This window comes from Ursus americanus, chromosome 12 (assembly GCF_024610735.1).
Source record: "Ursus americanus isolate L20-20 chromosome 12, mUrsAme1.1.p, whole genome shotgun sequence".
Taxonomy (NCBI): Eukaryota; Metazoa; Chordata; class Mammalia; order Carnivora; family Ursidae; genus Ursus; species Ursus americanus.
In genome coordinates, this window is record NC_142138.1 from 37,117,862 (window position 1) to 37,140,705 (window position 22,844).

Sequence of the window (22,844 nt, forward strand, 5' to 3'; positions counted from 1 at the left end):
GTTTAAGTGACCAAAACAGCTCTTGGGTACCCATGAAACACCCACAGATGAGAGGCTAGTTCTGTAATAGGTTTATTGTTCTTGTCAAAAGAAAATTCCGAGAGCTTTGTTTGATAGGAACGTTCTATTGAGCAAGAAACAAAACTGTTCACAGACGGACAGGGAGACTTCAAGCTAAAAGGGGTTAGGAGCTCAGCTTTTAGCAGCTACGGCTCAGTTTGTAAAGCATGAATGAGGGAGTACGTTGCTGTTGTTGTTGTTATTTTTTAATTGTGATTGGTTACTAAAAACTTAATCTTTTTAGCGTGGTAGCACTGTACAAGCTTGTATGCTGCTCACTGGCTAGGAAGCTATAAGGTGGCATTGACCTGAAAAAATTTTAAGTTTTGTTTTAGGTCAGTCAGTATTTTGGGGAAATCAGGATATTTTAAGTCTTGGTTACATGACTATGAGTGCTGGTCTAGACATATTTTCAAACTGTGGCTTTCATGTTGCTTTTTCTTTAACAGTTCTTACCAACAAATTATATGGCATTATTCAAGTTCAGGAAGCATTAATTTACTTTGTGTTTATCAGAGGTTTATACCACATTGTAAGTAAAACATCTTCCAACCCCAAAACTTGTGCCCCTTGTTCTTATGCAATGGATTCATATTTTGTGCCTTTGGAATAATTTTTGTGATATAAAGAGCTTAAGCCATATTATAAAATAATAGATCCAATATTCTGAACAAAATCTTGGTCATTTATTAGTTTGGATCGTTGAATTCATCTGGTGTCCGAGAGTTGTATTTCAGGGTATCTCATGTATCAGAACTAAAACAAATAAGCAAAAAGTATTTGTTAAATATTTAAAATAAGTGTTTCATTTTAAAATAACATACCCTCTACAGGGAACGTGCCCTGGAAATAGCAGACAATGCTGCAATAGTGGCAAAAAGTAAATGGCTGAAATGGATATCAAGTTAAGAAGCATTCTATACTGACCACTATTCAATACATACACTAGAGGGGTGCCTGAGTGGCTCAGTTGTTAAGTGTCTGGGATCGAGCCCCGCATTGGGCTCCCTGCTCAGCAGGAAGGCTGCTTCTCCCTCTCCTACTCCCTCTGCTTGTGTTCCCCCTCTTGCTGTCTCTCTCTCTGTCAAATAAATAAATAAAATCTTTTAAAAGAAATACATACACTAGAATTGTGCTTCAGCTTCTAAACTATATGCTACTCGAGGGCAGTTATGTCTTTTCTTCTCCACAATGTTTGGCATAGTCTCTTATATCTAGAATTACAAAAACAGCTAGTTAGCATTTATTAGGTGTGTTTCTATATGGCAATATAATAAGCTCCATTTGTAGGTCAAGAAATTGAGGCTCACAGAGAATATGTAATTTAATTGAGATTTTATAGCATCTAGGCAACTGAGTAAAGGTTTCAATACAAACCTGAACATAGAGCCCATTGTTTCCATCATATTCATTCACGCTGTTCATTTATTGAATAGTTTAAATATATATTTGCCGAATTGACCAATGCTTTTGTGACTTCTTCAGAATAAGGATTTTATTCTGATCACAGAAATCCTTTCATTCAACTCATACAACTGTTACTACAACTAAACCATGAAGGAAAAACAGGAAGTCTCTATGTTAAACAGCTATGGTCTCATTCATATGGTACCTCTGAATAAATTTAAGACAGTTATCTAAATCCATTTCAGGATTTTCTTGCGTTCTTATGAGGAAAGGATATATTAAATGTAGGGAGATAAAATGTTAAGACTAGAAGATACTTCCAAAATATTTTTTCAGTCTATATTTTTTAGATTAATATTAATATTAATATTAAGACTAGAAGATACTTCCAAAATATTTTTTCAGTCTATATTTTTTAGATTAATCTGGTTTGTCTCCTCTTACTCTCCCTGGTTTGTCTCCTCTTACTCACCCTTCCTCCTCCTCCTCCTCGTTCTTGACCTGGTTATTCCTCTTAAAATAAGCGACATAGTATTTTATGACTTATTGGAGCCATATGTCAATGATTTTAAAGCTCAACATTTTTTCCTTTCTATTGTATTGTGTAAGTCAGTTTTGTATCTAAGTATGATGGTTTTAGTTTCCTAATCACGATTTTGGACTTGTGACTTCATAGCAGGTTTTGACGGAGTTCGCATTCGGAAAATACAGTTTTGATGTTTTCAATATCCTGTTTAAAAGAACTTAAATGGGTAAAAAATGCAGCATGGACACCAAACTACTGGATTATCAAAACACTCAATGTCAATACTGAAACATATTACTTCAAATTAAGGCAGTTTCTAACAGTAAACCAAAAGGAATTCTTTTGTCTCTGGATGACATTTTCATAAAATTAAAATGAGGTATACAGAAAAATTTAACCATTGGGTAAACACTTTCTTTACTTGGCTTCTATGACACTTTCTTCATTTTCTCTTCTTATTCTCCTTTACTGGGTCCTCCTTTTCTTTCCAGCTCTTTATGTAGGACTGTTCCGGTGATCAGTCCTTCGTCCCCTTCTCTTTTTCAGTTCTTAATCCACACTCACTATATGATTTGAAATACTATCTATATGCCAATGACTCCTAAATTTTTATCTCTAGTCCATACCTTTCTCTCCTGCTGCAGAATCATACATTCCAACTGAAAGAACAATCAGTTGACTCCTAAGTGTTTCAAACTCAATTATTTCCAGAACTGAAATCTTGATCTTACCTTTCAAATCTGCTCTACCTGAAGTCTCTCTCATCTCAACTGTTGGCAACCCCATCCTTCCAGGGGCTTAGTTCAAAAGTCTTGGGGTCATCCTCGACTTCTTTCTCTCATGCACTTCATTCATGCACAGGAACTCCACCTTGCAAAAGAATCTGATAACTTCTCACCACCTCCATTAGAACCACTCGGGTTCAAGCCACTGTCATTTCTCCCCTACTTTCACTTTCTTTCCCCTAAATAAAGTCTATTCTCCAAAGAAGAGCCTGAATGATGCTTTCAAAATGTAAGTCAAATCATGTTGTTTCTTTTCTCAAAATCTTCCAGGAGATGTGCATCTCATATAAAATAAAAGCCAAAGTTCTTACAAAATCCTACACAATCTGCTACTTCTAAACCCTTTCCCCACCTACTCTCCTTCTTTCTCATAATACTCCTGGCTTCCATGGTTTTACCCAAACATAAGATGCTTGCTATGGACTAGGAGCCTTGGAATTGTATGTTTCCGTTGCCTGGACAGCTTTTCTCCTAGATAACCAACTTTACTCACATGAGCAGCTCTTCCCTCAAATAACTGCGTAATTTACCCATTACCTCTTTCAAATCTTTGCTTAATGTAACTTTTTCAATGAAGGCTACTCTGACAATCCTATTTAAAAGCTGCAACCTGCCCCTTTACCCTCTCATCTTCCTTCATTCTATTCTATTTTCTCCGTGCCATGTGTTACTTTATAGCTAGCCACATTATTTATGTGCTTATTTCAGGTCTTCTTCCAGGACATAAACTTTGCTGTTCTGTTCCAATATTTTGAGGGCTTAGCACACAGTAGATGTTCAATAAAGGATTCTATAAATGTATCATTTCAGCATTCATACAGCTGGGCAAGCCCCCTAAACTTTCCTCAAGTCTATTCTTCATCACCTTCTTTTTTTCTCTTTCTTTCTTTCTTTTTTTTTTTTTTTTAAGATTTTATTTATTTGAGAGACAGAGTGAGAGAATTAGCAGGGGGAGGAGCAGAGGGAGCAGAATCCTCCCTGAGCAGGGAGCCCCACGTGGGGCTCGACCCCAGGACGCTGGGATCATGACCTGAGCCAAAGACAGACGCTTAACCCACTGAACCACCCAGACGCCCCTAAATTTCGCCACCTTCTTAAATGGTCCACGTTTTTCTTTAAGACCTTCCTGACCCCGGAAGTAAAAGTATAGTGAGGGAGTCAGAGGGGGCTGCCATTTCCGTTTCCGTACAGACGCCCAGAAGCAAACAGCATGGCGAAGGCCGGGGATAAGAGCGGCAGCCGAGTAAAGAAAGGCCTGAAACGGAAAGCGACCGCTGAAGAACCTCAGGAGACTGCAGTCGCTGAGGATGGAGCGACGGAAAGCGGGGTCCAGCCCCCGAAAGCGGCTGCCTTTCCCCCAGGCTTCAGCATTTCGGAAATTAAGAACAAACAACGACGACACTTAATGTTCACGAGGTGGAAGCAGCAGCAGCGTAAGGTAGGACGGGGCGGAGGCGGTAGGGCGCATGCGCTGCATCAGTCGTGCGCGCGTGGGGTAGTGGGGAATAGCTTTTGCGTGGCGGCTAGTGCCTGGCGTCCAGGAGGCGGTAATTAATCTAAAGGAGTGAGGCTGACGTTCTTGTGTCCTGTTCTCCTCACACTGCTTTGGAGACTTCCTCTAGGTTCAGCTTTTTGCCAGAGAGTCAAGGATTCTCTTCCTTTCCAGCCCCTCTCTAGGTTCCCCCTCTGAGAATGAAAGCAAGAAGTCCCGCTCTCCTAGCAGTGAAAAATCCCCCTCCTGACCTGGAAGGCGAAATTCTCCTCTCTCTCTGCTTCGCCCAGTCCCCCTAAGTTTGGCTGATTCCTAGAATCTGTAAAATGGACACTACAGAAACCCAAAGTGATGCTTCTCTGATTCCTGGGCAGCAACTCTTACCGAAATTATTTTTGTAAAGGTTCTAGTAATTGTATTTATAGCGTTGTCTTCATACTGTTCTGGGAGATAAAATATGAGGAGATTTAAAAAAACTCAAGGTTACAGTGCTTATTTGTGGTTAAATTGCAATTGGAAGCAAGCATTTGTTTATTTTGGTACGTCGTAAAAGTTCACACACATAATATTCTTTTTACTTGCCTGTCTCCTGTTACTAGATGCTAGATTTTTTGAGGCCGTGGATTGTGCCTTATTCATTATAAGCGCCAAAGTGCTATTGGAGTACATAGAGAATCTAACTCATTCTAGGTGAGCGCGTTTGCGGGAAGGGTCTCATAGAAGACTTCTTGACACTGTAATCTGAGACTTGATGGGTGGAGGGTAGACAGGCACTGCCGGGACGGGGTGGGGAGAGTACTTTCTATTGTGTGTTAAACATTCTGTTCAGAAATCTCCCGAAGGTACAGATTTACAGTACAATTGTAATTCACCTTGCAAGTTTTTAATAATTTTAAAAGCATATTTTGATCGTAAGATTTATGGGTAACTAATGGTTTATTGGAACAATCTGGAAACGTATTTCCCATTCTCATTTATTTTTAGTACTTCCCCAAAGAAGCAAGCAGCATAGCCATGGTTTTCTTTAGAACGTGACTTGTTAGGAATGCAAAATAAAACAAAAACTTGTTAACTTATTTAAGCATACATTTTACATTTTTACTTAATTTAAGACTTCATAGTAAAAGTTAAAGCTAGTAAAACTTTAAATATTCAAACTTGCCAATTTAGATTTTTTTTGAAGGAGCAAGATCTTTATTTATTTATTTTTTTGATTGGCCAGCTCACTTGGTTTACAGTAACTTAGGTATGAAAATCTGTGTCAGGATATTTTAAAACATTACGAAGATTGCTCAGTTAAAGTAGTCATAGCATTAGTAATGTATAGTTTTAGTATGTGTTTGTGATATAACTGGTGGTTTCTCAATATTGTTTTTTTCTTTAAACTTTTTAGGAAAAGTTGGCAATTAAGAAAAAACTTAAGAAAGAGAGAGAAGCTCTTGGTGATAAGGTAAATAAAATTTGTAGCCGTTTGCTTTCTGTCTTACATTGCAGAATGCTACCTGATATTTATGTTGTATCATTTTCTTTTAAACTTATTATAAAATATTCCCAGTGTATAAAAGATGTGAAAATAAAATAATATAACAAACCCTTTTCTATTCTTTACCCAGCTTAGAAACAGTGCATTAGCAAATAATATTCAGTCTTTTGTATGCTTCTTCCTGATTGCTTTCCCCTCCAAAGATAACCACTTAAAATTGCCATGTTTTGTTCCCATGCACTTCTTTTTTTTGTGTCCTAAATGATGAACACAATAGTGGTGTTATGCATTTTTTTCGAAGTTTCAAATAAATGGTATGCCTGCTTTAACATACTTATTTTACTTAATTTTATGTGTTTGAGAGACAGATACTCATCTTCCTGAGTTTGGGAATGGGGAAGCTCCCCAGTCTAGGCCTTGTCAGACTTGCCAGTGTTAGACTGTTTTGACCTGCAGAATCCTGTCACGCAATGTTAGTCTCTTAACGCTCAGTAATCAGTCAATTACAGTAAATATGCCAATCACCATTTGGAAATTTCACCATTCTTGTTTCTTGGACTGAAAGATGACTTTCTAGAACTGCCTCCTTTTAAAAATTACTTTTAAAACTTAATATTTGTTTCATAGAATAAAAAATAAAATCCTAAATAGTTTACCAGTTCATACTTCTTCATATCTCTGCTAGCATACATATGTTTTGAATTTTAATCAGTGTATGCTTAGAGTTCTGTGTTCCTGCTCCTTAGCATTTCATTTACACAACTTGTTGGTCTAAACTAAGTATGTATGTTGCCAATTCTAACAGTATTCCATTATGTTAAAGTTTCGTAGTCATTACCCTTTTGTTGGATATTTGCCCTATTTGCTGTTCATTTCCACTAATAATAGTGATAATGCATATTTCTTTATATAAATCTCTCCTCCCTTTCATTCCTTACCATAAATGCCTCAGACTAGAATTACCAGTTCAGCAGATAGATTTGTAGCTTTTGTTACTTATTTCTGAATAGCTTTCTGGAGGTATTGGAACAAAGCTACATATAGATAATCTTTATACAGCTGACCCTTGAACAACATGGCAATTGGGTTGCAGACTATCTCCATTTCTGCACAGTTGAAAGTCCCAAAAACTTAACTACTAATACCCTACTATTGATCTGACGTCTTACTGATAACGTAAATAATCAATTAACACATGTTTTATATGTTATATGTATTATATACTGTATGCTTACTGTAAAATAAGCTAGAGAAAAGAAAATGTTTTTCAGAAAATTATGAGAAAATACATTTATAGTCTTGTAGTGTAAATAATTCACATGTAAATGGGCCTGCACAGTTCAAATCCATGCTGTTTAACGGTCAATTGTAATTTCTTTTCATTCTGTTTAATATTCTTCTTAGTGGATAATTATTTTAATTCCGCCTTCTTTCAGCTACTTCTGCAAAGTTTTAAGTCATTTCATTCAGTTAGCAATTTTTCTAGGATGTTTATGTCTCTGCTCAGAGTTAAAAACCTCTTACTCAGTATTATTAGGATTGATGTAGCAATGGAAATGAGGACAGATTTAGTTTTTGGATTATTTGTAAATTTCTGTTATTCGTCCCCAATCAGAATGCAAAATTATTAATGCTTCTGAACTTAATCTTTGTTTCTTTTATTTAGGCTCCACCAAAGCCTATACCAAAGACCATTGACAACCAGAGAGTATATGATGAAACTGTAGTAGACCCTAATGATGAAGAGGTAATGTTATAAGTCTTTTTTTTTTTTTTAAAGATTTTATTTATTTATTTGACAGAGATAGAGACAGCCAGCGAGAGAGGGAACACAAGCAGGGGGAGTGGGAGAGGAAGAAGCAGGCTCATAGCAGAGGAGCCTGATGTGGCACTCGATCCCATAACGCTGGGATCACGCCCTGAGCCGAAGGCAGGCGCTTAACCGCTGTGCCACCCAGGCGCCCCAATGTTATAAGTCTTAAATAAATTTGGATGGCCACATTCGATAAATCATTTGTTCATATATTGACATTTAATTTAAAGTACTGGCTGGTGAAGTTGTATAATGGACTGATTCAGCTATACTGTTGGCATATTATTTGCTATAGATTATTTCATAATTGAATTTCTCAAATGTTATAGAAAAAGGCAGTGATTACTTTTTATTTTCTAGAAATGTATGATATTTTCTGCCTAGGTAACTTTTGTCATTTAGTATCTTGTATAGTACTTCGTTTGTTTTTAATATCATTTGAAAAGCATTCCTCATACTATAGGTTTTTGTAGTATGAGACATTTTGATATAAGGATAACAATCTGGTGGTATTTTCTGTGTCCTTAAAACTCTTGGTTTCAAGATAATCATCCAGTTGTCACTTTTCATATTTTCCCTTTAAAGAGTTGGCGACAGTACAGTGATAGAATCAAGGTTTTTAAACTTTTGGTTGGGGGGGGATAGCAGATTTGGTTTTGGTTATATTTGCTCTCAAATAGTACTGTTAGTGACATTCTTTAACATTTCCTGATATAGTCATTCATTCATTCATTCAGTCAGTCAGTGTTCTAGCAAATAAATGTTCATTGATTGTCTGCCGTGTATTGGGATTTGTTTTAGGGACTTGGGATCCACCAGTGCACCAAACACTCTGCCATATATACACACAAAATATCAGCCCACCTGGAACTTACATTCTAGGGAGAGAGACAAACAATGAACATAATAAAATAAATTATGTGTTAGCAGGTGATAAGTTACTACACTTAAAAAATAGGGTGAAAGAGGGGTTCCTGAGTGGCTCAGTCAGTTAAGCGTCAAACTTGATTTCAGCTCAGGTTATGATCTCAGGGTTATGAGATCAAGCCCTAAGTCAGAGTCTGTGCTCAGACTGCTTGAGATTTTCTTTCTCCCTCTCCTCCCACATGTACTCTCTCTGTCTCCCTAAAATAAATCTTAAAAAAAAATTGGGTCAAGTAGATTCAGGACTACCTGGAGTGGAGAGAGTTTGCAATTTTATATGTATAAGAGTATTTGTGTGTGTATGTTTATTTAGTTTGACATAATTTCAGATTTAATAGAAAAGTGGGAATTCATGTATGCCCTTCACCTAGATTTCCTAAATTTTTAAATTGTACCACACAATTTTCTTCTGTATTCTCTTTGAAATGCTTGAGAGTAAATGGCAGACATGAAGCCTGTTTACTCCTATATAGTTTAGTGGATTTTATTTATAAACAAGTGTGATTTTCTTAATAAGCACAGGGTATAGTTATCAAAATCACAGAATTAACATTGATTATTATCTAGTCTAGACAACTTATTCAGATGTCTACAGTTGTCCAGATGGCGTCATTTTTAGCAAAAGAAAAATCCCAGCTCATGCATTTTATTCCATTATAATGACTTTAACCTCCCTTAATTTAGAACAGTTCCTCAGACTTTCTTTGCTTTTAATGACATTGACATTTTTGTAGAATGTCACTTAATATGAGTTTGATATTTGCTCATGATTATGTTCAGTTTATGTATTTTTGACAGGTATACGACAGATGTGATCTTACGTTCTTTTTGGTGTCTCTTACTAGGAGTCACATATTGTTGATTTTTCCATTATACTTCTTTTTTTCCCTTTGTAATAAGTATTTGGCGGGGGATATACTTTGAGATTATGTAAACGTATATTATTCTTCAAACTTGCACTCAAGATTTTGCAATTACAAATAATTTTTTCCAGTCTTATGGGTCAGAGATTGTATCTCAGTGTAGTTTTAATTTTTTGTTCACTTGTGAATGAGGTTGAATATCTTTTTATGCTTTTCTTTTTAATCAGTTGTTTGTTCATGTCTGTTGCCCATTTTTCTGTTGGTTAGGGTTGCAGTTCTATACAATGGTCAGGGTAGGCTTCTTTGAGAAGATGACCTTTTAGCAAAGACTTGAAGGATGTAAAGATATTAGCCATTTTTGGATGTAAAGGAGTTGGCTTCCTTGCAGTTCTACCCACTTGTTTCCAAGGAATGGCCAGTATAAAAACTAGTGCATAAACAGTTAATGCAAAAGCTCTAAGTCAGGAGGAGCATGCTTAGCGTGTTTTTGAAGAACAGCAAGGAAGACAGTATGCTGAAATTAAGTGAGCAAAAGAGAGGGTTATAGAAGAGGTGCCAGGGAGAATATTGGGAAGAGCGGAGGCCAGAGCAGTGGCTTTGTTGACCATCGTGAGGACTTGGGTTTTTATACTTAGTGAAATGAGTCACTGGATCGTTTTAAATAGAAGAATGATATGATCACACTTAATTTTTAATAGTAATTGGTTGCTGTACTGAGAATGTAGTTAGAGAGGTAAATAGGTACTTAGGAAGCTATCAAAGTAATCCAAGAAAGAGATTATGATGTTGGTGACTTGGGCTACAGTGGTTATATTGAGTGTTGAGAATCAATTTAATGCTAAGGTTTGGGATTTTTTCCCAGGTATATTTTGAAATTAGAGCCACTAGAATTTCTTGATAGATTGAAAATGGGATGTGAGAGAAAGAGGATTTGAAGATGGTATTGAGGTTTTTAGCCTGAGCAGTTGGAAGGATAGAAGGATGGAATTGTCATTGAGGAGATAGGGAAGAGATCTTGGCTGGCGATAAATTGGAAATCATAGGTATTTAGAGGCTACATATATGTAATATTTTCCAAAATATTTACCTAGGGGAAAATTTGTTGGGTGATGAAGTATATAAATGTTCAACTTTACATGGTGGTGCCAAAATGTTTTCCAGAGTAGTGGTTGTATCATTTTTCACTTGCATAGAATAAGGGCAGTGTTTCTGGTCATCTACATGCTGACCAATACTTTGCTAGTGATAAAGGACTATCTCATTGTTTGAGTTTGCGTTTCCCTGATTCCTAATGTGGTTGGGCGTCTTTTCATGTATGCTCTGTGTTTTTGCTAAAGTTATGCCAGCTCGTGTCTTTTGCCCAATTTTTTATCCTATAGTATATTTTACTGATTTGTAGAACTTTTTTTATATTTTGGATGCTAATCTTTTATATATAATTATCTTCCAATTTGTAGATGCTCTTTTTACTTTTTCTGTGCTGTCTTTTGGTGAATAAAAGTCCTTAACATAGTTGAGTTTAAAAGTTTTTTAATATTTAATGTTTTTTTGGTCATATTTAAGAAATCTTTATCCTCTGATCATATGTTCTCGTTTTTTTTTTCCTAAAAAAAATTGAAGAGTTGATTTTCACATGTATGTGCTTAATCATCAGGAATCGATTTCTTTCTTTGGCATGAGAAAGAAAACCAATTTCTTTCTTTCTTCCCCTGCCTCTTTTCCTGCCCCCACCCTGTGTAACCAGTTTCCCCAGCACCATTTTTCCAGTAGTACAACCTTTCCCACAGTGAATTACAATGCTGTGTCATAAATCAAGTATCTATATATACTTGGCCCTTTTCTGGGTCAGTTTGTTGCTATATCTTAATTATTTATCTTCATGTTAAGTTTTGATATCTATTAGAGGAAAATGCCCCTCTCCACCCCCATCCTCTAATCTCTCTCTCCACGGATGTTCTCTTTCTGAACCTTTGGTCTGCCATATAAAATTATAAATTGTATTAAAGCAGATAACTTAGGGGTTCTATTTATATTGCTTTTTTTAGGTAGGTCTTTTGTACTGAAAATGCATTTCAATGACTTTTATAATTTCCTTCATGCAAGTTTTATACATAAATCTTATTAGGGCTATTGCTGGGTATCTTGTATTTTTTATTAATGTAAATCACATCTCTGAAAATTGTTTTATTTGCTGATTTATAAAAGTGCCTTGATTTTTGGATTGTGATCTTCTAAAGAGTAGTTTCTAATAATTTGTTTAAATATTGTTTTCATTTCATGCTTAGCTAATCATTTCTGCAAATAACTTTCAGTCCGTTAATAATTTATTTCTTATGCGCTGACTAGAACCTCCAGCATGTCAAATAAATAGAAACAGCAATAGTGTTATCTGTGCCATGTTCCTCATTTTAAAGAGAATACTTCTAACATGCCATCATTAATGTTTGTGTCTTTAATGGTACATTCTCCTTATGAGTTAAGGAAAATCCGTTTATTCTTTTCTTGCTGGCGGGGTTGTTTGTTTTATCATGAATGAATGTAAAATGTTACCAGATGCTTTTTCTGCAAATATCGAGATAATTATGTACTTTTTCTACAAATACTGAGATGAGTATGCAGTTTTTCTCCTTTCTTGTACTAATGTAGGAAAGGAAATAGATTTTCTAATGTTAAATCTCTTTTGCATTCTTGGGATAAATTCAATTTAATTAAGATGTTTTATCTTTTATACATTGTTTTGGTTTGTCAGTACTTTGTTTAGAATATGTATATCTGTGTGTATAAGGGAGACTGCAGTATTGTTCCTTTCTATTTCTAATATTATTTATTTGGGCTTTTCACCAGAGATAATATCTATTTTGTTAACTCTTTTCAAACTACTTTTTGATCATCTCTGTTTGAAACTTTGTTTTCTAATTTACTTATATCTCACCTTATCTTTATCGTTTATTTCCTATTACTCTCTTGAGTTTATTCTTTTTATTTGATTAACTTACTTTTCATCTTCCTTTCTATAGTGAGCAACTAAGGCCACAAAATTCCCTCTAAGTACCACTTTTGGTATATCCCACAAGTTTTAAGATGTGTTTCCTTCCTTATTGTTCAAAACTAAGTATCTCTTATGAAAGATTTGTCGATTTCTTCTTGTAATTTCATCAGTTTTTGGTTTTGCTTTTGTTTTGTTTTTGCTTGATGTATTTTATTTCATTAGTTTTTCCCCTGATCCTAATTATTTCTTTTCTTCAACTCAGCTAAGGTTTCCTTTGTTCTTCTTTTTCTAGTTTCTTAAAATGGAAGCTTACATCACTAATTTTATACTTTTCTTTCTTTTTAATATAATCACATAAAGCTGTGGTTTTCCTCCTAAGCACTGCATTAGCCACAGCCCATGCATTTTGATATTTGTTGTGTTTTCATTTTCATTCTGTTCAAGATATTTTCTAATTTCCTTTGTGATTTCTTCTTTGTTTTGATTATTAAGCTGTGTGTTGTTCAATTTCCACCAAATACTTGAGGATTTCCCAGATACATCTCTGCCGTTGATTTCTAATTCAATTTTATTGTGGTTCTGGAACGTACTCTGTTTGATTTTAGGTGCTTTTCAAGTAAAGAGACTGTTCTCTGCTCTAGGGCAAGATCTGTTCTGGAGAATGTTCTGTGTTCTTTTGGAAAACATGTATATTCTGCTGTTTTGAAGTAGATTGTTAAGAGAGTTTTAAGTTGGTTGATTGTGTTGTTCATATTATTCTATATACTTGCTGAATTTCTAATTCTATCAGTTACTGAGAGAGGAATATTGAAATCTATAGCTATAATTTTCGAATTAGTCATTTCTTCCGTTCCTTTCAGTTTTGCTTCGTGTCTTTTTGGGGGTTCACTGTTAGGTACGTACCTATTTTTAAATTTTTTTTTTGCTTTTACTTTTTTCCAGGTGTGTGTCCATTTGTAATTATTGTATCTTCCTAATGTATTGACTTGTAATCCAGTGTCCCTTATTGTCCCGTCCCTTAAATTGTTCATTGCAACATTTCTTAAGGTCTGCTTTGTCTCATGTACACATAGCCACCTAAACTCTCTTATGGTTACTGTTGCCATGTTATATCTTCTTTCATGCTTTTGCTTTTAACCAGTTTATCTTTGAATTAAAAATGTCACAGACAGCATATGGTTGGGTATTGCTATTTTATTCAGTCTGACAATTAGTATTTAATGTTTATTTTTGATGTAGTTACATTTACATCTGCCGTTTTGCTTTTTTTTCAACATATTTTATATCTTTATTTTTACTCTGTTCCTCCTTGACTGCTTTCTTTTATATTAAAAAATATTTTTAAGTATGCTATTTTAATTCCTCTCAATCTTTTGAGTTATATATTTACGGTTCTTTTAGCAGTTTCTCTAGGAATTACAGCATACTTCTTTAATTTATCGCAATCTACTTCACGTAAATACAGACATGATGCTGGTAAAGTATAGCTGATTTACACCAGTATAGCTTTGTTTCCTCTACTCTTGTTTATGGTGTTGTCATATATACAACATTTGCCTATGTTACAAATGCAGTGTTATAATTTCTGCTTTAAATAATCTCATGTTTTTTTAAAAAAAAGAAATTAAGAATGTACACATACAAACACAAAAAGTCTTTTATGGTTACCTTCGTATTTACCGTTATAGTGCTCTTCTTTCCTTTCCTTGGATCTGAGTTACCATCTGGTAGGATTTTCTTTCAACTTTTAGAATCTCCTTATGTTTTTGTTTTTATAACAGATCTAATAGCTAATTATCCCATTTTTGTTTATTTGAAAATATGCTTATTTTGCCTTCAGTTTTGAAAGAATTTTGCAAATTATAGAATTCTTGGTTGACTTTTTTTTTCTTTTAGTATTTGGAACATATTCCATTACATTTTGACCTTCATAATTTCTGATGAGAAATCAGCCATTTTAATAGTTGTTCCCCTGCACATGATTTTTCTTATTTCTTTCAAAATGTTCTATTTTTGGCTCTTAGCAGTTTGACCTTGAGGTGTTTAGGTTATTGTTCTTTTTATCCTATTTGGGGTTTATTGAGCTTGTAGCTGTATGTTAGAATTTTTCACCCATCATTTCTTCAAATACTTTTTTCTACCTTCTCTTTCCTTCAAAGACTTCCTTTTTTTTTTTTTAAAGATTATTTATTATTTATTTGAGAGAGAAAGAGAGAAGGAGCTGGGGGAGGGGGAGAAGCAGACTTCTTGCTGAGCAGGGTGCCTGGCATGGTCTGGATCCCAGCACTCTGGGATCATGACCTGAGCCTAAGGCAGACACTTAACGGACTGAGCCACCCAGGCCTCCAGAGACTCCCTTTTCACACACTATTGAAATGGTTAACATTGTCCTACAGGTTTCTTCAGTTTTGCTCCTTTTTTAATGATTGTTTTCTCTGTTCTTCAGATTGAATTTGAAATTAGATTAATAAATATCCATTGATTCTTTGCCATCTTAGATCCACATTAAGCTCCTTTTTTCTCTTTATTTCTTGAAAATATTTATTATGGCTACTTTGAAATTTTCACTAAATTCAACATCTAGGCCCACTGAGAGACAGTTTTTGTTGGCTACTTTTTAACTGATTATGGGTCATAGTAAATACCTAATTTTTTGGCTGAAGCTGTACATTTTAGACAACATATTACAGTAACTCTGGACTGTTTTATTTTTTGAGTTGATTTTTTTGTGGTAGTAACTTGCCTGGATTTAAACTGTGTAATGAATCTGTCTCCCCATTAGTAGCACTGTCAGTGCTACATTTTGCTACGCAAAATGAACAAACCTTGTAGAATTCCTATTCTAAAAAAAAAAAGAAAGGGAGTGAAGGGAAGGGAGGAAGGGAGGGGAGGAAGGAATGAAGAAGGAAAGAAAAGGAGGAAAGCCCAGTTGAGGACAGCTGCCCAGGATATACAGTCTTGACAAAGAAGAGAGTACTCCGGAGAGAGAACATTTAATACAGGGTTATATATGTTTTTTGTTACATCGAGAGTTATAAATCATCATGACAAAGGACATTTCAGAGAACTACAAACTTTATCTTACGCTTTTAGTATGTGCAAGGTTGCAGGCTTTGGAGGCAAGGGAACAGAACTTAGGGAGATTTTTTACTCATCTTTAGTTTTAAAATGTTCTTTTAGAAAGTTATTTGTTAACAAAGCAGATATACAGTGTGTGCTTGGGGCAGAAATAGAGCCCATGCTTTGAAGTTTGGTGAAGTCTTTTTTTTTTTTTTTAAGATTTTATTTATTTATTCGACAGAGATAGAGACAGCCAGCGAGAGAGGGAACACAAGCAGGGGGAGTGGGAGAGGAAGAAGCAGGCTCATAGCAGAGGAGCCTGATGTGGGGCTCAATCCCGTAACGCTGGGATCACGCCCTAAGCCGAAGGCAGACGCTTAACCGCTATGCCACCCAGGCGCCCCTGATGAAATCATCCTGACCTTGGTAAAAGTTTGGCTTCCTTGGGAGCCCAGGAGCAGGGCCCACAAACATTAAAAGTTGAATTCCCTTTATTAGCACTGTGTGTCTCTACTTGTTTTTTTTTTTTTTTGTTTTTGTTTTTGTTTTTTTTTATTTTTAACCTGCCTCCCTAGAGATCGTCCCTGTGTTTGGGTGGCTTAATGGTAAGCCAGTGATTTGGGTGCAGATTGTGTTGAGATACCTTGAGCCTCTAAGCTTCTATCAGCTGAGCTGGGTGTGGGTTGAGGATGCATTCAGAGTTGAAGCCAGTTCTCAAGTCTCCCTGGCCTTTCATGTGAATTGGTTTTTTAGATTTCTCCCATGTGTAGTTCAGCTGTCAGCCAGGGATTTGTGGAGATGATCTGACCCCTCTATGGCTCTTTCACTTCCTTAGTTCTTTACATTTCTGGCTGGTCCACACCTATCTTGAACTGGCCCCGTATCCTTGGACTAGCAGATCAAGGGTTTTCAAAGCCACCTCTCCCCAATCCAGTCCACCACCCTTGGATTCAAGATTGCTGGTTCTTGCCTGCCATCAGACCTAAAGTTGACAAAGCTACTATTTTCACAGCCATGTTGATGGAAGAAATGAAATAGTTCAAAGCAAGATTCCTGATGTGCTTGCTCATAGCCCTAGCCATTTTTCAAGAATGGGCATGGCTCAGGGTGCCTGAGTGGTTCATTTGGTTAAACACCCGACTCTTGATTTCAGCTCAGGTCATGATGTCAGGGTCGTGAGATTGAGTCCTGCATTGGGTTCTGCACTCAGCACAGAGTCTGCTTGAGATTGTGTCCCTCTTCCTCTGCTCCTCCCCCTGCTCTCTCACACATGCACACACACACTCTCTCGCTCTCTCTCTCAAATAAATAATCTTTAAAAGAATAAACACCGCTCAGTTTGTGTCTTGAAATTGTTTTCTGACAATTTTTTCCGGTTTTATACTTGTATTCTAGAAATAGAAAATCACTCAACCTATTCATGTTGCCATGTAAGTCCTTCTTGGCTTTCTTTAAATCCCCTATTACCTAGGAAGGTAGTCAGTGTCATAGAATCCTGCTGGAGCTACGTTTAAAATTTTAGCCTAGTAGAGTATTTGATATAAAATTACATTTTTTTTTCTGTTCACAGGTTGCTTATGATGAAGCTACAGATGAATTTGCTTCTTACTTCAACAGACAAACTTCTCCCAAGATTCTCATCACGACATCAGATAGACCTCATGGGGTAAACATATCAATCAGTATAGTTATTGAATTCTTTTTTTTTTTAAGATTTTATTTATTTATTTGACAGAGGGACAGCCAGCGAGAGAGGGAACACAAGCAGGGGGAGTGGGAGAGGAAGAAGCAGGCTTCCAGCAGAGGAGCCTGATGTGGGGCTCAGTCCCAGAACGCTAGGATCACGCCCTGAGCCGAAGGCAGACGCTTAACGACTGAGCCACCCAGGTGCCCCTAGTTATTGAATTCTTAATTTTCTTACATTATTTAAGACTATTTAAAAGAACTCCTTTCAGAAGATCTGAGTTAAATTATCAGTAATTGCCATAGATAATACCTACGAATAAGCTAAATAAAATTAATACTGTGATGTGATACAGGTTCTCTAAGCATGATTCTTCAGGATAGAGTTTATCAGCCTCAGTACTATTAGCATTCTGGGCTGCATAGTTTTTTATTATGGGGGTGGTCCTGTTCATTTTAGGGTGTTTAGCAGCATGTCTGGCCTCTATCCACTAGATACCACTACCAGCCATCCCCACCAGTACCACCAGTTATAACCATTTTTGCCAAATGTTCTCCAGTGGGGCATAATCACCCCCAGTTGGGAACCACTGCTTTAGGATGGTCATCCTTTGATAAAGGATTAAATACAGTTCAGATTTCATTCTTTCCCTACCCTTGCCCTTTAGTAATAACACATATTAATCATTACTTCTTTCCTTCTGTTTACTACATAAGACTTTTATTCCTTTTCACCTTCAAAGATTTCTGTTAATTTGTTTTGCAGAGAACAGTACGACTCTGTGAACAGCTCTCCACAGTTATACCAAATTCACATGTTTATTACAGAAGAGGACTGGCTCTGAAAAAAATTATTCCACAGTGTATTTCAAGAGATTTCACAGACTTGATCGTTATTAATGAAGATCGTAAAACACCAAGTATCCTTTCTTTATTAAAGAAGTTTTCCTGTCTCACCTTCACCCCCTTTTAAAATATATTTGAAATAAGGAAATGTTTTCTATAACTTTAAGAAGATAATTTTTTAAGCTAGAAAATTATGTGTCTATCCAAGATTCTATGAACTAATTTTATCTTTTCATTTAAGAAATATTCATTAAGTAAATGCTACAGGCAAGACATTACTTTAATCCTTAGTAAAAGAGGCAGAGATAAACAAGAGCTTCAGGGAGTTCATAATCTAGTAGGAGAAAATAGATAAGTAAACTAACAAAAATGTAGAGTGGATAGTACAATGAAAGAAGTACAAGATAGAGTGCACACGCTGGTAAAATCTGCGCTGGGGATATGAGGGAGGAAGGACTATAAGAAAAAGATGCTTAAGCTCAGTCAAGGTGAATATGGGTGAATGAGGTGAATAAGATGGAAGAGTGCCCACTGCAGATACACTGTTTGTAAAGGCAGAGGCATGATGGAGCTGACCCAGTTGGGGATCTGCAAGTAGTTTGATGTGGCTAGATTTTATGTTACCAGGGGTGGTATCATAGGGTTACATTTTTGAGGTAGATATTTGAGCCCATATTATGTGTTTGCCATTGTTTCAGATGCCAAGAATATGCTATCCTTTTTCTATGAGTCTCAGATCTGAGGTGACCGTGTCACATGAACCCAAGGTATTTTTTCCCGTTTGGAGATGAGAGAGCACCTAAAGATACCTAGATTTGTTTTTGTGGTGCTATTGTTTTACTTATTTATTGAATGGTGCCTGTGAGCTCATTAATGTAATTTAATTTTTTTAAGATTTATTTACTTTTAGAGAGAGCGTGCATGAAACTAGGGGAGGAGCAGAGGGAAAGAGTGAATCCTTAAGCAGAGCCCTGCTGAGTGCGGAGCCCGCCCCGTCCCGCAGGGTTCCATCCCAGGATCCTGAGATCATGACCTGAGCCAAAGTTAAGAGTTGGCAGGTTAACTGACTGAGTCACCCAGGCTCCCCTATGAGCTCATTAATTTTGAAGATGATCATGTGAATGGGTCAAATTATTTAAATTATTAAGGATTCATAAAAAATAGGGACAGGACTTTCCTGCTGCCAGAATAACATTTTGTTTTAATCAATGAACACTGTTTTTTGTTGTTGTTTTTTTAAAATAGATTAAAAGCTGTGTTTTAAAAACCTAAATAACTTTTAGGGCCTTATTATTTTCAATGCAAGTTAAAGACATTATCCACTTGTACGAGTTGCTCCCGAATATATAGAACAATAACAAACATAAAGGAATTCATTGAAGTGGGCCTGAATAGAGGAGTTAAATATTGCAAGTATTTGAAATATGAACAGCTGTCAAGACTCAAGGTGTATCTAGTTTTGTTTTTCACTTAGCATGAAAAACCGTGGTACAGATAAAATGACATTTGCGTCCCATACCTTATTATATATAAACTAGATTTACAGTCTGTTAGAAAATGTACTTGGAATGGAATGGTGAGAGAGGTCAGACCAACTAGGATACTGTTTTAACGTAGGTGGAAAATTTCAAGGACTCAACTAAGAGAATAGCAGTAAGGGTAAAGAGGCTATGGAAGTGAATTTATGAGGGTAAAAGCAGTAAATAGGATTTGGTAAGGAAGGGAAGGAGAAAATTGAAGATTACCCACAGGCTAATGGGAGAATGTTGATGCCTTTATAAAAAGATGGCAAGATCTGTTTCGTAAAACTGCAGATAATTTGGAATAGTCTGATTCTGACCTCCTTTTAAGCTTCAGTATTTGGAAGAATCAAGCTGTGTTACAAAGACTTGAATGTTGTACAGGTAGCTGCATTCCAGACTTCCAAAGCCCTGGGGCTGCTAACCCTGCCAATTGTAGGTATACTTCATTTATAGTTTAGTGTGTCTGGCAGAAGTCTCTGTGGTAGACAATCAGTAAATGGTTATTAATTAGTTGATTTTAATTTGTGGCACAGTAATCCCAAGAATAAGAGGTTGTCTTTTGAGAGACATAATAACTTTGATTTCAAGAAGAGAGTTTAGGAGTCTCTAGTCTTGAGATAGTATTCAAAGCTGACAGCATATACTAACCCTACAAATGTATAAAAAATATACATACTAATGTGTGTATATGTTTATGAAAGTGCATTTTTAGGGTTATAAGGCCTCTGAACAGGGAGGTAAACTTTTTTGTTGCAATGCTAAAATTATGCTAGAATCCTATCTTACCATTCCCATTAGGGTAGTGGACCTAAGCCTTCTTGCCTAGTTTAGTTGAATACCCAGGATACCCTCTTGAGGGTGATGTCATTTATCATATTGTGAAGAGAAAAAGTGGGGCTACTATAGATTAATCTGTTTTTTGAAATATTTGGGTTGACTTATGGGGCTTTAGTTTTGAGTATGGTATGAAACTTTGCTAACCCAGAAGCACACGCACCTGCCTGTTCACCTGGCTACAAATTTTAGGAGCCTCTGGACATACAGAGGACCAGTTATTTGTACAATTTAAGATTTAAATTACAGAGTTCAATGTGTTCTTAGCTTTATGAACAGATGGATTAATTCTAAGTCACTTGCCAAATGGCCCAACTGCTCACTTTAAAATGAGCAGTGTTCGTTTGCGTAAAGAAATTAAGGTAAGTTTTATTTGTTCCTTGATTGGCATTGGTCTCCTTGCAGTATATCCTTAGTCAGCTCTGTAACTTACAGATCAAATTGCTTTTATAATAGCATTTGTCCTTCTGCTCAAAGCAAGTTCTATCTACTGGCAGTTTTCTTACAAGATTGTAATTGAGTTATGGCAGACAGGCAATAGCCTTCATTACTGTGAAACAGGATACTTTTCTAGTACGACTTTTTGGTCCAGTCACTGCACGTTAAAATAATTTTAGATATATTTTATTTCATGGGATTGGTAAGTCATCTGTGGTAGTTTGTCATAAAAAAGATACCTTTAAAATTTTCGTCACGTAAATTCTGAAACTTGAATTCGCAATATCAGGATATAGATTGAATTCCTTGTGATTTTTTTCATCATTTTTCCAGAGAAGAGGCAAGGACCCTACAGAACACATACCTGAAATAATCTTGAATAACTTTACAACAAGGCTGGGTCATTCTGTTGGACGTATGTTTGCATCTCTCTTTCCCCATAATCCTCAGTTTATTGGGAGGCAAGTTGCCACATTCCATAATCAACGGGACTATATCTTCTTCAGATTTCATAGGTGAGGAAGGTACTTTAACCCCTTAGATTTTGACTTAAATCATGAAATACATTTTCAACATAAACATGTTTTCTAATGTATTGTCACAAGTATTGTAGATGAGAAATAAATTATCTTTTGAATTCTATCACATTAAAGAAATTACATTTGATTCATTCAGACTGTGTTTCCCCTTAATTCTTCCATTTATCTTTGAAGGTACATATTCAGGAGTGAAAAGAAAGTGGGAATTCAGGAACTTGGACCACGTTTTACCTTAAAATTAAGATCTCTTCAGAAAGGAACCTTTGATTCTAAATATGGAGAATATGAATGGGTCCATAAGGTATGTGCCTTATTTCAAAAGCCATTTAGATCATTTTAAAAGAATGGAATGAGAAGGAAATCACGTACTTTGTGCTTTGAGTACTTATATCTCAACTTAGGCTTCTGACCTCCATAAGCTTGAAAGAACCAATTTCTGATAGGGTATTTTGGACTGGTGATGAACCCTGGTTCATCTGAATTATCCTAAAGATCAGTGGTCCTCAAAGTGGACCAGCAGCATCACCTAGGAACCTGTTAGGAAGGAACGCTGTTGGGCCACAGACCTACCAAATCAGCAACCCTAAGTTGCCCAGCACTTAGTTTATAAGTGGGGCCCAGCACTCTGTTTATAAGCCAATGTTATGATTCTGCTGTATGTTTGAAAACTATTGCTATAGAGGTTTTGTACAAGTTTGGAGATCATTTTAAGTCAAAAATAAAAACTTCACTATTTTAAAACCTGTCTCTTTTCTAGTAAGCAATAGCTCACTTAGGTATGATTTTTACTTCAAAATTTTATATATATATTATACACATACGTATGAGAACAGTAACTTTTAATAACTTTATTAGACCAAGACTATTCAGTCTCTGAAATGGACCCAGAAGTTTTTTTTTAGCATTGTTACCTATAAATTGTTTACTTTTTTTTTTCTTCTAATTTTCAGCCCCGGGAAATGGATACAAATAGAAGAAAATTCCATTTATAAAATATTGAAGGAGTAGTTATTCAGTTGTGCTTAAACAGGACTATCTTGGATTTATGACAGAAGACCCTTTTCAAATTTACTGGTTTCATAAACCTTTTCATGTCTGGACAAAATATCAAGCGCCATGAATTACCATTCACTGTCTATGTAGCAAATACCAATAAAAGTCATTTTGGTGAATTTAGAAGTTGCAGTTTAAGTTTCCTAAAAATTCTCTTATTTCTAGTTAATTGTAAGTTGGAATCAAGATTCAAACTAACTTTCCCATTTGTACTTTCACGGGACATGTGGTCTAGAGAGAAAATACAGTCCTTGGCAGATACTAACCCAGTGGTTTTCTACCAGACTAATCTTGATCTGGCACATAACTTTAATTCTGTTTCCTGCATGAATATATATTGGGAGGCCAGGTTTCTGGGATGTTTAATATTTAAGCCTTTCAGAATGGTAAAAATTTTAAAGCAAAGTGGTTTACCAAGGACTTAACAGTTGCAAATTACTGAAGCTAAACTTTGGTTCCTTTTTTTCTTGGTATTTTGTACCTCATTACATTGTAGTATAGTATTCCACTCAAGAAATGTTTAAAA

General features: G+C 35.9%; 1 protein-coding gene across 1 annotated transcript; it reads left to right on the top strand.

Moving 5' to 3' along the window:
* Positions 1-3,947: 3,947 nt before the first annotated feature.
* RPF1 (ribosome production factor 1 homolog) lies at positions 3,948-22,444 on the top strand. The gene is made up of 9 exons (XM_045801911.2): positions 3,948-4,216; positions 5,664-5,720; positions 7,420-7,500; positions 16,973-17,068; positions 17,852-18,005; positions 20,568-20,650; positions 21,060-21,241; positions 21,440-21,566; positions 22,216-22,444. The coding sequence occupies exons 1-9, from the start codon at positions 3,989-3,991 to the stop codon at positions 22,255-22,257; spliced, it is 1,050 nt and encodes a 349-aa protein (XP_045657867.1). The 5' UTR covers positions 3,948-3,988; the 3' UTR covers positions 22,258-22,444.
* Positions 22,445-22,844: the final 400 nt, after the last annotated feature.